The sequence below is a fragment of the Primulina eburnea genome, chromosome 11 (assembly GCF_022965805.1).
Source record: "Primulina eburnea isolate SZY01 chromosome 11, ASM2296580v1, whole genome shotgun sequence".
In the NCBI taxonomy this organism is placed as follows: Eukaryota; Viridiplantae; Streptophyta; class Magnoliopsida; order Lamiales; family Gesneriaceae; genus Primulina; species Primulina eburnea.
The window spans coordinates 42,980,902-42,992,182 of record NC_133111.1 but is presented as its reverse complement, the minus strand read 5'-3'; the positions used below and the strand labels follow the sequence as shown (position 1 = coordinate 42,992,182).

Here is an 11,281-nt window from a genome sequence, read left to right as displayed (position 1 = left end):
CACAATATACAGCGAAATATATTAATTAAGAACAAAACTCAACTTTACTAAAAAGAGTACGACATAATAAATTTTGCGCAAGTATTGTGTTTTGGGACAAAATAATCACTAGAAACACAAATTTGAGTTTACAAAACAATACTAGTGACTTTAACGAAAAATTAATTTTTTCAACAAATTGAGAATACAAATTACTTCTTGAATAAAATAATCAGACTAAAAACGAAACCAAGGAATGCAAGAAACGATGTGCTGAAAACTGGAACAATAAAAATATGATCTTCAGTCAATATTTCTACAAATGTTGTCTTTCTGATAATCACTGCAAAATGTTAAAACACCGATGATTTTCAGTCGGAAATGTTCTGTGACTTGATTCTTTTATCTGCGTTTCTTTGTCTATTTCTCCACATTTTTGTCGTCCAAAAGTCCTTATATTTATAGGCATGTTTTTCCTTAGAATTTTTTTCATTTATTAGATATTTATAAATTATGGTAAAATAGAGTTTATAATAAATCAAATATTTTTAAGTATATCTAATCATGTCTAAAGTCAATCTTTATTCAAATCTAGAAAGGAAAAACTTTTAATTATTATTTAACAAAATCTTACCACTGAGAAAAAATAATATTAAGAAATAAATTTTATCTTGATAATCAATAATTATGTTTTTCTTCAATCTCACTCTTGTTGTTTTTCTGGACAAAATGAGCATAAACACGATATTTCATGTTGACTTCGTTTTTATCTCTCCTAAATGTGAAAATCAATCTCTCCATGTATTGTTAGTATTGTGGACAATACATCAATCAGAATTAATCATAGCATTAGAGACAAGGATAATTTGTTTAAAAAATAAATTTGTGAAATATAATTAATTTTATAAGTTTCTAAGAAGTTTTTTTTACACAAATTTAATTTTTCATTCTAAAAAAGTGTTTTGGTGATTTTAAAATCATAGTGACACTAGTTTGTCGATATTAGACCCAAACTTAATATATAACATAAGATGAACAATGGAGAGCCGATCAAACATCAGTCTCTCTTAATAATTAAATGCTTGAAATAACTTAATAATCAATGTAATCTCTCAAATGCAAATATTTTGATTTAATCCTTTAAATAATATAAAATTTAGACAATTATCAAAAGCATTAGTTTTATAAAAAAATAAAAATAAAGAAAACCGGTTCTAAAACCCCAACCCATGATTTAAGTTTTCAAAGAGCAACTGATCATGGGTCCAAGTTTGGGCATTATCCAAAAACCGTTTTACCGATCAAATCGATCAACAACAGTCACATCACTATTGAAAAAATAGGTTTAACTAGTTCACAATTTTTTTACTTATTTTTAGTTTAAGTTTTTATTATATATATGATTATTTGGATTTTGAATTTTATTAAAAATGTTAGTTTAGTAGTATTGTAATTTATTTAATTTTTAAACATAAATTTTTTTAGTGATTTATATATATATTTATTAATATGTTTAAAATTTAAAATATATTATTATTATATTAAATTATTATTTTATATGATCCAAACAGTGGGCGTAGTAAGAAATCCTCCGGACAGATGTAAACAGTATTTAAACAATTTTCTTTTCCTTCAAACAAAAATTTTGGGGGTATTTTGTGATCCATTATGTCCACCTCGCCAGTGCCACGATCTTGTGCGGGCATCAGCTTGACGAACAAAACCCAAAATGATAAAAGACAAAGTCGTAACCTTTGACTTTGCCAAAAATTCGTTTTTAGCAAGAACCCACTCCCTTTCTTGGCTAAATGGTGTGGGAAATGAAGATAATTGCTTTAATGGCGGCGGTGATTTTGGCGGGCCTGTTGGTGGGTCGAGGGCGGGCTCAGGAGGGAGTGGGTCTGAAAGCGCCGTTTAGGATGCACACGCTTTTCTCGGTGGAGTGCCAGAACTATTTCGATTGGCAGACGGTGGGCCTCATGCACAGCTACCGTAAGGCCCGACAGCCCGGCCCGATTACCCGGCTGCTTAGTTGCACCGAAGAGGAGAAGAAGAGCTACAGGGGGATGAATTTGGCGCCAACGTTTGAGGTTCCATCAATGAGCAGGCACCCCCAGACTGGGGATTGGTAAGTTCTGATCGTCTACATACTTAGAGCGAGTTGAGGGGAGGTATGCATTTAATGTGTTAGTGGCTTGCATGATTTTTAATGTGTTTGTCTGCATGCAATATTTGGGATTTTAAATTGCATTCTTCTTGATTTTGGAATTCATTCTATGAACTTTAAATACAAAGGTTTTATATTTAGTTTTTGTCATAATCTGATGACGATTGAGCTGTTGAGATCCTAGCTTGAATGCTGAAATCTTGGCCCCATTTCGTTCCTGTTGATCGCGTCTTCTTGGGGTCATAGAAGTTGGCTTTACTGTTCGATCAAGTCTCCTTTTGGTCAGTTGTATTCAATTTTTTTCCTTTTTGTCGGGGCAGGTATCCAGCAATTAATAAACCAGCTGGTGTAGTGCATTGGCTTAAGCATAGCAAAGATGCTGAGAATGTAGATTGGGTTGTGATTCTAGATGCGGATATGATAATTCGAGGTCCGATCATACCATGGGAGCTTGGGGCTGAGAAAGGAAGACCTTTTGCTGCATATTATGGGTAACTACAGTCATCCCACGGAGCACTTGAGTCTATCCTCGTCTTATATGAAGAGGATGCATATTCGTTTTTCGTGTTCATGTCTGTTTTCTTCCGATGTATATTTACTTACTATGGATTGCAATTTTGGTCAGATACTTGGTTGGATGTGATAATGTGCTGGCTAAATTGCATACGAAGCATCCTGAACTCTGTGACAAGGTCGGCGGGCTTTTAGCCATGCATATAGATGATGTTCGAGCTTTGGCACCAATGTGGTTATCAAAAACTGAAGAAGTACGGGGAGATAAGGCTCATTGGATGACTAACTATACTGGTGACATATATGGATCAGGATGGATCAGCGAAATGTATGGATACTCCTTTGGCGCTGCAGAGGTACCACCCTTTTTATCTTCTCTGTTTTTCTGTGGTATCCAAATTCCGTTGGTCAAATTTGATGATTTGAATATTCATTGAAGATACAGCAACTAGAGATGATATATCTCTCCTCTTCAGCTTTATAGTCTGCAGATACAATCGTGCATTACTCTGTAGTTTGCTTTTGGCAGGTTGGACTCCGCCACAAGATAAATGATAACCTGATGATTTACCCAAGCTACACTCCTCGAGAGGGTGTTGAGCCCATTCTTTTGCACTATGGGCTACCTTTTCATGTAGGAAATTGGTCATTCAATAAATTAGGTCACCATGAAGACAACATTGTGTATGAATGTGGACGGCTATTTCCTGAACCTCCTTATCCTAGAGAGGTAAAAACCGATTGGCTGCTATGTTGTGGCTATCATTTTCTTACAAAGCTCTGTCTTGTGACTTGTCCTTTGTTATTATTTCTTCATTGTATATATGCCTCACAAATCACATGTCTCTGATCGAGAAAATCTCACTCAGACAAATGAACGAACAATGCCACGAGCCAAGTCTTCAGCTAAAAACTGGATTGAAGTAATCATACTATGCTAGAATATTTTGTTCTCATTGACATAATATTCGAGTTGTTAATAAATAATTACGTAATTTATCCCACAGGTGAAAGAAATGAAAGTCGATGCAAATGAAAGGAGGGCACTATTTCTCAGTATAGAATGTATAAATACTCTTAATGAAGGTCTATTATTGCAACATGCAGCGCATTCTTGCCCCAAGCCAGTGTGGTCAAAATACTTGAGTTTCTTGAGGAGCAAAACCTTTGCAGATCTAACTCGGCCTAAACAACTGACTCCCAAAAGCCGTCAAACCATGGAAATTGCTGTAAAGAAACAAGATGCAGATGAACCAGGAAAGCCATATCCAAAAATCCATACTATTTTCTCGACAGAATGCTCTCCTTATTTCGATTGGCAGACTGTTGGGCTTGTTCACAGTTTCCACCGGAGTGGCCAGCCTGGACACATCACTAGGCTTCTAAGTTGTACTGAAGAGGACTTGAAGCAATATAAAGGGCAAGATTTAGCTCCTACTCATTATGTTCCATCCATGAGCCGACATCCATTAACTGGAGATTGGTAATCAAAATTTCCTTGCACTCGGACTCAAAATTATCATACCACTAAAATAATTCGAAAATACTTAAAATTTAATAAAACTACTGTTACATGATCATATATAAACTCGAGACATTCCTTGATCTTCACTTGAGATTACTTATAACGCCTGATTTTTTATTGTCCCATGCCAGGTATCCAGCCATCAATAAACCAGCTGCAGTTCTGCATTGGCTGAAACATGTAAAGGTTGATGCGGAGTACATTGTAATCCTGGATGCTGACATGATTATGAGAGGACCAATTACACCATGGGAGTTCAATGCATCTAGGGGCCGTCCTGTCTCGACTCCCTATGAGTAAGAATGAAGATTTTCTTTTATATTTTTGTCCTTTTAACATGGTTTTCTATGTGGCTGATTTTCAACTAAAATAGTTACAAGTTGATATCTTGATTTTTAATATGCCATGTCATTGCCAGCTATTTGATTGGCTGTGACAATGAGCTTGCAAAGATCCATACTAGCCACCCTGATTCCTGTGACAAGGTCGGAGGTGTGATTATAATGCATATAAATGACCTCAGAAGATTTGCTCTGCTTTGGCTGCATAAAACTGAGGAAGTCCGAGCTGATGTGGGTCATTGGTCCAGGAACATAACCGGAGATATTTATGAAGCTGGTTGGATCAGCGAGATGTATGGTTATGCTTTCGGTGCTGCAGAGGTATTTCTAAGTTTCAAAGGTTATCGAACTTGGTCATTTTTTTCCATATCTCGGACAGAACTGCTGTATACAATATGCAACTTTAGCTGCTCATTGCTCATTGGTGCTCCGTGTTCAATATGCAATTTTTTCTACTCATTTGATATTCCTCCGTGCAGTTGAATTTGCGTCATCTTATAAGCAACAAGATTATGATATATCCTGGATATGTTCCCGAACATGGTGTTAACTATAGAGTTTTTCATTACGGCTTGGATTTTCGGGTGGGTAACTGGAGTTTTGATAAAGCTAAGTGGAGACATGCCAATGTGGTTGAAAAATGTTGGTCAAAGTTTCCGGATCCACCCGATCCAGCATCTCTTGATCGGGCAAACCACGATGCATTTCAGCGTGACTTGCTTAGCATAGAATGTGTAAATTCTTTAAACGAGGCTCTACATCTTCACCATGAGAGAAAAAAGTGCCCTGATCCCAAGTTGCCGTCCACTCCAACTACCCCTGAACGCCCTACCTTGTCCAGACCGACTCGAGAGACCCATGAACGTCCTTCCTTGCCCTTTCCAAATCATGATATCTCTGGTGAATTCATAACCACAAGGAAAATTGACAAGAAGGATGAGCTCGATGCCTCTGGACATAATGCGGAGCTGAATGAGGAATCTCAAGAACTATCCCGTCCAGAACCGTCCAACCAAACATTCACTTCCATGAGATTTTGGATACTCGGCCTGTGGGCAGTCTCCATCTTTGGTTTCGTGGCAGTGATGTGGTTGCTGATTTCCAGTCTCAAAGGACATAAAAAGAGAGGGAAGCATTCCAAGACGCGGAGAAGAGCTGCAGCCACCGTCCAGGATTATGGGCTATAATTGGACATCATAGGCATCTCCAAATTCCTGAACTATCATTAAAAGGAAACACCGGAAAGTCTCGTTATTGCGCGCCACATATTAACGCTATATTGACTACAAAGAATCCAGTTGCCAGTATCTTAGCATGGACGTTTTCTGCAGAAGCAAGTTTTACTTGTATGCACTTTTTCAGTTGGCTTCTCTTCACCTGCAGTGCAAGTGAAAACTGGAGAGGTCTCCAAGCTGAAGTTTTGCCCGAAATTTTCAAAATTAAACTTTCTTTCAGTTTCATAATATTTTTTTTTTTGGGTTCAACTTCTGCTGTTTTGGACCTCAAAAAGTGACTTAAAAGTACTTCACTGATGAAAGGATAAAGAAAAATAAAATGCTCATACATGTAAAAAATTTTGATTTTGTTTTTATTTCATTACTTAAGAATCCAAAAGGACGTGATCTTTGTTTCCCTTGTATCCCAATTCTTTCTTTGTCCTAAATTAACATGCATTCGACCGTTAAAGATTGTTCGCATTGATTAGTACTTAATTCATGTAACATAATTTCTTGAAAGAACATTTCTAAATCATTAAAAAAATTTGCTGCAAAAACGTGTGGATGACCGTATTTTTTCAAATCCCGGTCACATTATTTGACAGATTTAAATAATTAAAAGCCATAAAATTCAATATTTACATTTTGGTTAATGAAAATTCATAAGATAAAAGAAGACCACCCTTGGATAGTAAATAGTGATGGAGCAGCTACAAGTAGTTCGCCCCATCACCAAATTGGTCATTATGTGAAATATTTACTACTTTTCAAATTTAAAAAATGTGCGTTATTCAAATATTTAAACGGAACATTGGGTCACGTGGCAATTTACATAGAGGTTTGTGAGCTAGATTTTAATTTCCATTTAACAAATAAGTGGGTCCCACTCTAAGTTACAAAAAAGTTGAAATGAGGAAGCCATTCATTCATATTATTAAAGCTCTTCTACTTTTCCACTATGTGTGGCTGGCTTACTTTTTTTCTACTAACGTTCGCTTTTTCATTTGAAATTTCAAATTTAAGCCCCCGTGCCATAAGTAATACGATAAAGATTAGATTTTGTTTCCTGGGACATTGTTTTTCATTACATTTTTCTTACCGTTGGCGAGGTGTTGTCTCTTCTCGTTCGGCGAAACCTCTGGAAACGGAATGGGAGATTCATGTCTCATGCATGGCTTCTCTTATGCCTCTGCAGTACCCAACGAATCCAAGCAAGTAATGGGAGAAACAAAATCAGTAAACTCGCATTCTTGTTCAGAATGATTTCTTCTCCTTCATTTACCCACCAAGAGCATGGAATGGCTTGGCTCTGACGGGTTTTTGGCAAATCAAACTTGCATTGAGTTTTTCATTAAATTTTTGAATTATTCAAGATTTATTGTACTTTTCCAGTTCTTTCTTTTGTTTTTATGGGTGGTGTTAGAGCTGATAACGATGCTTTACTGATTGTTATCTGAACTTTGGAATTCAACTCGAAGAATGATTTGTATTTCCTGTTTACATTGTTGCAAATGACTTCTTGTGTCATTTTACCTGACCCTTCTCCCAGGGAAAAAAGCAGGATGTTGGAAAAGATGGGGTGATTTTAATAGTGAAAGGTTTGATTTTGCAGGGGAATCCTGTTCATGCTTTGGGGGAATCAGTATCGTTTGGAAGATTTATGACTGAATCGTTGTCTTGGGAGAGATGGTCAACCTTTTCACACAAGAAATACGTGGAGGAGGCAGAGAGATACGCGCAGCCGGGATCTGTGGCGCAGAAGAAAGCTTTCTTTGAGGCCCATTACAAGAGAGTTGCTGCTCAAAAGGCTGCAGCTTTGCTTGAGCAAGAAAATGCTGCAAAAAAGGCCACTGTTTCAGAAGAATCTGAAGCTGGATACATGGATGATAATGATGATGATGAGAAAAGAATGGTCTTGAATTCTAATTTCGAGGTCGAGGAGAAGTCGGAGGAGACCAAGACTCAGAATTCTAATAAAGAGCATAATGTAGTTGTGGAAGAAATTGGGGAAGAAGGGAGGATTTTTGCAAAGGTGGAAATTGAGGCCAAATGGGACTGCCCTATGAGAAGAAATTCAAGTAACAAATTTGATAATCTTGAAAATCATGATAATCTTTCTGCGTCGGAGAGTACTGGAACTCCTGAGATGGAGAGACCTCTACTAAATCGTGGAAATTCTGTTCAAGTAGAAAATGAGGCCACTGTGGAGAGAAATCCAATTCAAAAGTTGGATAATCTTGAAAGTCATGAAACCATTTCTGGGTCAGAGAGTAGTGGGACTCCACAGATGGAGAGACCATTACTAAAGGTGATAATTGTTTACTCATTCTTCCCTCTTTCTGTTGCCTATGTTTTCAAATTTGTATTTTGAATTTGAGTTTCTTGTGTATATGCAGCAAAGTTCTGTTGCTAGTGAGGATAATAACCCATCGGTGACTAGCAAGAAAAGTTCGGGTCTTTCTAAGTCATCCACTCAGCGTAAAACGTGGATGTTTCCATCCACGCCAGCTAAACCGATCACCCCTCATCTTAAGAATGAAAATAGCAGTGTCACTCGAAGCGCAAGGAAGTCCAATGTGGAATCAATGGACAGAAGGAGAGCCTCCCCGAAGCCTCTACGCTCAATTATTAACTTATTGCCTGCTAAAGAGCCTGATAAAGGGCTAAATTCTTCCTCCAAGAAGGCTGAAAGCTCAGGAATTGGCCTCGGTTCATTGCGAGCGCCTAAAGATTGCGCAACTCCTTCAAGGACTCCACTTGTGGTGATTCTAAGTTTCCTTCATGTGAGAAATTGTTAGTATGGACTGAGGCTAATTCTGTCATGATTTGCAGGGAGCTACAAAGGGAGTGTCTATGTATCCTAAAGCAACGCCTCGTTCAGAGAGCAGAAGGTTCATACTTGTATAACTTTTCTTGACAAATTTGGATGAATCTTCAATTATGAACACCAGAATGACCATCGCAATTCACAGGACAAAATCATCGGTTGATCACTCTGCTTCTGGATGCAAAACAAGTGGCCCTAAATGGCACCTTTTGTCTTCAGTGTAAGTTTTAAAAATGGTGTAAGATATATGTGTTGAAGCATGATGATACGCCTGTTTGTGCATATATGTGTTTGCTAATTCCACTGGTTTAGAATGGCTGGATTTTCTCATAAATGCGTGCTTTATGTATCAGTTGTACGAATTCGATAACTGCGTGCCGAAAAAAACTACAGTCTCCGACTATAACCACCCCTTTTATTCTGAGAACAGAAGAAAGAGCAGCAAAAAGAAAACAGGTCATACACTCCCGAATTTCAATTTAAACGTTCTGTCTAATTTAGTGCCTTGATCCGTACCTCATGTCTTTTCTCGACAATTTCAGAAACTCGAGGAGAAATTTAACGCAAACAAGGGTGTACACAAGGTGCTGGTGCAAAAGACATTGAGGGTTATGCATTGATTCAGAACTCTCTCTCTGTTTTTTTTTTTGTTTGCCACATACTTTGTTTATATTTCAACATTCACACACTTTGAGGAAGATCTCTTGTGCTGCAGGAGAAGGCGGAGGACGAATTCAGAAAACTTAGTCGTAGCTTTTGCTTCAAAGCTCGTCCCTTGCCGGACTTCTACAAGGAACGAGAAACCCCGAAAAATCAAATGAAAATAGTATATGCGCTTCATCCCTCTCCCTCCTACTTGTATATATTCTGCCATTTTCTCTATCAGACAACCCTCCATTTATTCCCCAGAAGCGCAATCTCTTCTGTTCCAAGAAACAACCATTTTCTCGTAATCTAACACGTGTTTTATAAATCCATCAGCTCATAAAAAGATTCTGTGTTTATGCAGACTCCAGCAGCAGCAAAACCTCAGACTTCAGTGCTAGGAAAAAGCATTGCAAATAAGGCACAGGGCAATATCTCAATGCCAACTCCGGCTCCGCCCCCACCTCCTCCATCTTTGTCGAAGAAAGCTCCAAAAATAAGACAAATTCTTTCTACTTCATCACCTGAACGAATGAGTCATGAGAACAAGTCCCCTAATATTCAGCTATTGTAAAAGCACATAATAAATAGTGTGATTTTATATTGCATTCAGGTTGTGAAATATGATTGATTGAGCGTTTTGCTGGAAATTATTTGATTTCCTATTTTTTTCCAAAAGATATGCGTGCGTTGATTTAATCAAATTTTAGCTTTTTAATGTAATGAAAATAATACGGTTTGATTATTATTTTAAATTTATTATGGCCAGTTTGGTTGCTATGATAAGATAAATGTCAAATGATGGATTGATAAATTGATGATCATTTGAATGATAATTAAAATACAATAATTTTTATTATTGTGTTTGGTGCAAATGATTAGGAAAATGTGATAAATTATATAATGATTTGTGTATTTGATAAATAATTGTATAGTGTTGCGACTTTGATTGTTGCACTCCCAAGAGCAGGTTGTCCACAAGTGGTATAATTCGATGAGTCCGATATCGTATCCACAGAGAAGCTAAGGTAATTACATTCTTTTTGTATTGTTTTTGTTTTTGTTTCTTTTTAATTTTAATTGAATCTTTAATGAGTAATTTTAATTGTTCAAATTTTAATTTAAGTAGTTGAGATTAAAGGATCCGCTCTTGGTATTTTAATAAAGTTAACATTAACGAGCAATATTAAAATCCACTTAATAAAATGGTTCCAATATATTAAATAATCATATTTATATTATGTTATATATTATTATCTTATAAGTATATAATATATACCAAAACTTATAAATGTTGTCAAGTATTTATTGTGCTATATTTATATTTGTAAACACTAAATCAAGGTTCCCACTTTAAATGGTTGGTAAAACCAAACTAACATTTAAATGGTACCAAGAAAAATTATTATGATATATTTATATATAGTAAATCAAGGAATCCAAGTTAAATGGTTGGTAAAACCAAACTAACATTTAAATGGTTCCAAGAATTTAATATTATAATATATTTATATATAATAAATCAAGGCAATGGTTGGTAATACCAAACTAACATTTAAATGGTTCCAAGAATTTAGTGTTACATATAGCAACAATAAATCAAAACTCCCACTTATAAGTAGGGTATAAAAATGCTTAAAAAAATAAATATAACATAAACAATAAATAATGATTAAATAATATAAAACATGGATTCTTACCTTTTAATAACCATATTATCATGCCAAGATCGCTTCACCTTATCATCTCAACTTTAGGAAGTTAGCTATTCATTATTCAAAGTGTAAAACTTTGAATATGAAATTAACATGCTAATTGTATTTAAACGAAGAAATAAAGGAAAAATATAGAGAGAAATATTATGAACTCAAAGGTTTGTTCATAAAATGAGGGATATCTCAATACATTACAATGCACCCCTATTTATAGCCAAATTTGGGGAGACAACCACAAATAAAATATTATTTTTTTACACATAAGTCTTCATTGGTGTTCCAAGATATTATATTATATTACACATCACTTTTGAAAATATTCTTCTCCCAATTTGCTTCTTCACATAAAAAC

The 11,281-nt window shown here is 35.9% G+C and overlaps 2 protein-coding genes across 4 annotated transcripts; both read left to right on the top strand.

Moving 5' to 3' along the window:
* Window positions 1-1,596: 1,596 nt before the first annotated feature.
* On the top strand, window positions 1,597-6,088 carry LOC140806351 (peptidyl serine alpha-galactosyltransferase-like). Its single transcript, XM_073162960.1, has 8 exons — window positions 1,597-2,107; window positions 2,467-2,637; window positions 2,772-3,015; window positions 3,189-3,389; window positions 3,667-4,142; window positions 4,316-4,480; window positions 4,603-4,846; window positions 5,005-6,088. The coding sequence occupies exons 1-8, from the start codon at window positions 1,788-1,790 to the stop codon at window positions 5,710-5,712; spliced, it is 2,529 nt and encodes an 842-aa protein (XP_073019061.1). The 5' UTR covers window positions 1,597-1,787; the 3' UTR covers window positions 5,713-6,088.
* Window positions 6,089-6,744: 656 nt separating this feature from the next.
* On the top strand, window positions 6,745-9,881 carry LOC140806352 (uncharacterized). Of its 3 annotated transcripts, none has more exons than XM_073162963.1 (9): window positions 6,745-6,978; window positions 7,355-8,050; window positions 8,139-8,504; window positions 8,575-8,633; window positions 8,715-8,789; window positions 8,923-9,025; window positions 9,112-9,153; window positions 9,285-9,395; window positions 9,579-9,881. In XM_073162963.1, exons 1-9 carry the CDS (start codon window positions 6,892-6,894, stop codon window positions 9,786-9,788), a joined length of 1,749 nt encoding a protein of 582 aa, XP_073019064.1. In that variant the 5' UTR covers window positions 6,745-6,891; the 3' UTR covers window positions 9,789-9,881. The 3 variants fall into 3 exon arrangements, with proteins under 3 accessions (XP_073019064.1, XP_073019062.1, XP_073019063.1); XM_073162961.1 differs by having other exon boundaries at window positions 9,112-9,177; XM_073162962.1 differs by having other exon boundaries at window positions 6,748-6,957; window positions 9,112-9,177.
* Window positions 9,882-11,281: the final 1,400 nt, after the last annotated feature.

Bases quoted from the DNA above. Each gene is read 5' to 3' on its own strand.
- LOC140806351 (XM_073162960.1), top strand. From the start codon at position 1,788: ATGGTGTGGGAAATGAAGATAATTGCTTTAATGGCGGCGGTGATTTTG. The intron at 2,108-2,466 runs GTAAGTTCTGAT...TTGTCGGGGCAG, and splicing joins CACCCCCAGACTGGGGATTG to GTATCCAGCAATTAATAAAC. The intron at 4,143-4,315 runs GTAATCAAAATT...GTCCCATGCCAG, and splicing joins CATCCATTAACTGGAGATTG to GTATCCAGCCATCAATAAAC.
- LOC140806352 (XM_073162961.1), top strand. From the start codon at position 6,892: ATGGGAGATTCATGTCTCATGCATGGCTTCTCTTATGCCTCTGCAGTA. The intron at 8,051-8,138 runs GTGATAATTGTT...GTGTATATGCAG, and splicing joins TGGAGAGACCATTACTAAAG to CAAAGTTCTGTTGCTAGTGA. The intron at 8,634-8,714 runs GTTCATACTTGT...CGCAATTCACAG, and splicing joins CCTCGTTCAGAGAGCAGAAG to GACAAAATCATCGGTTGATC.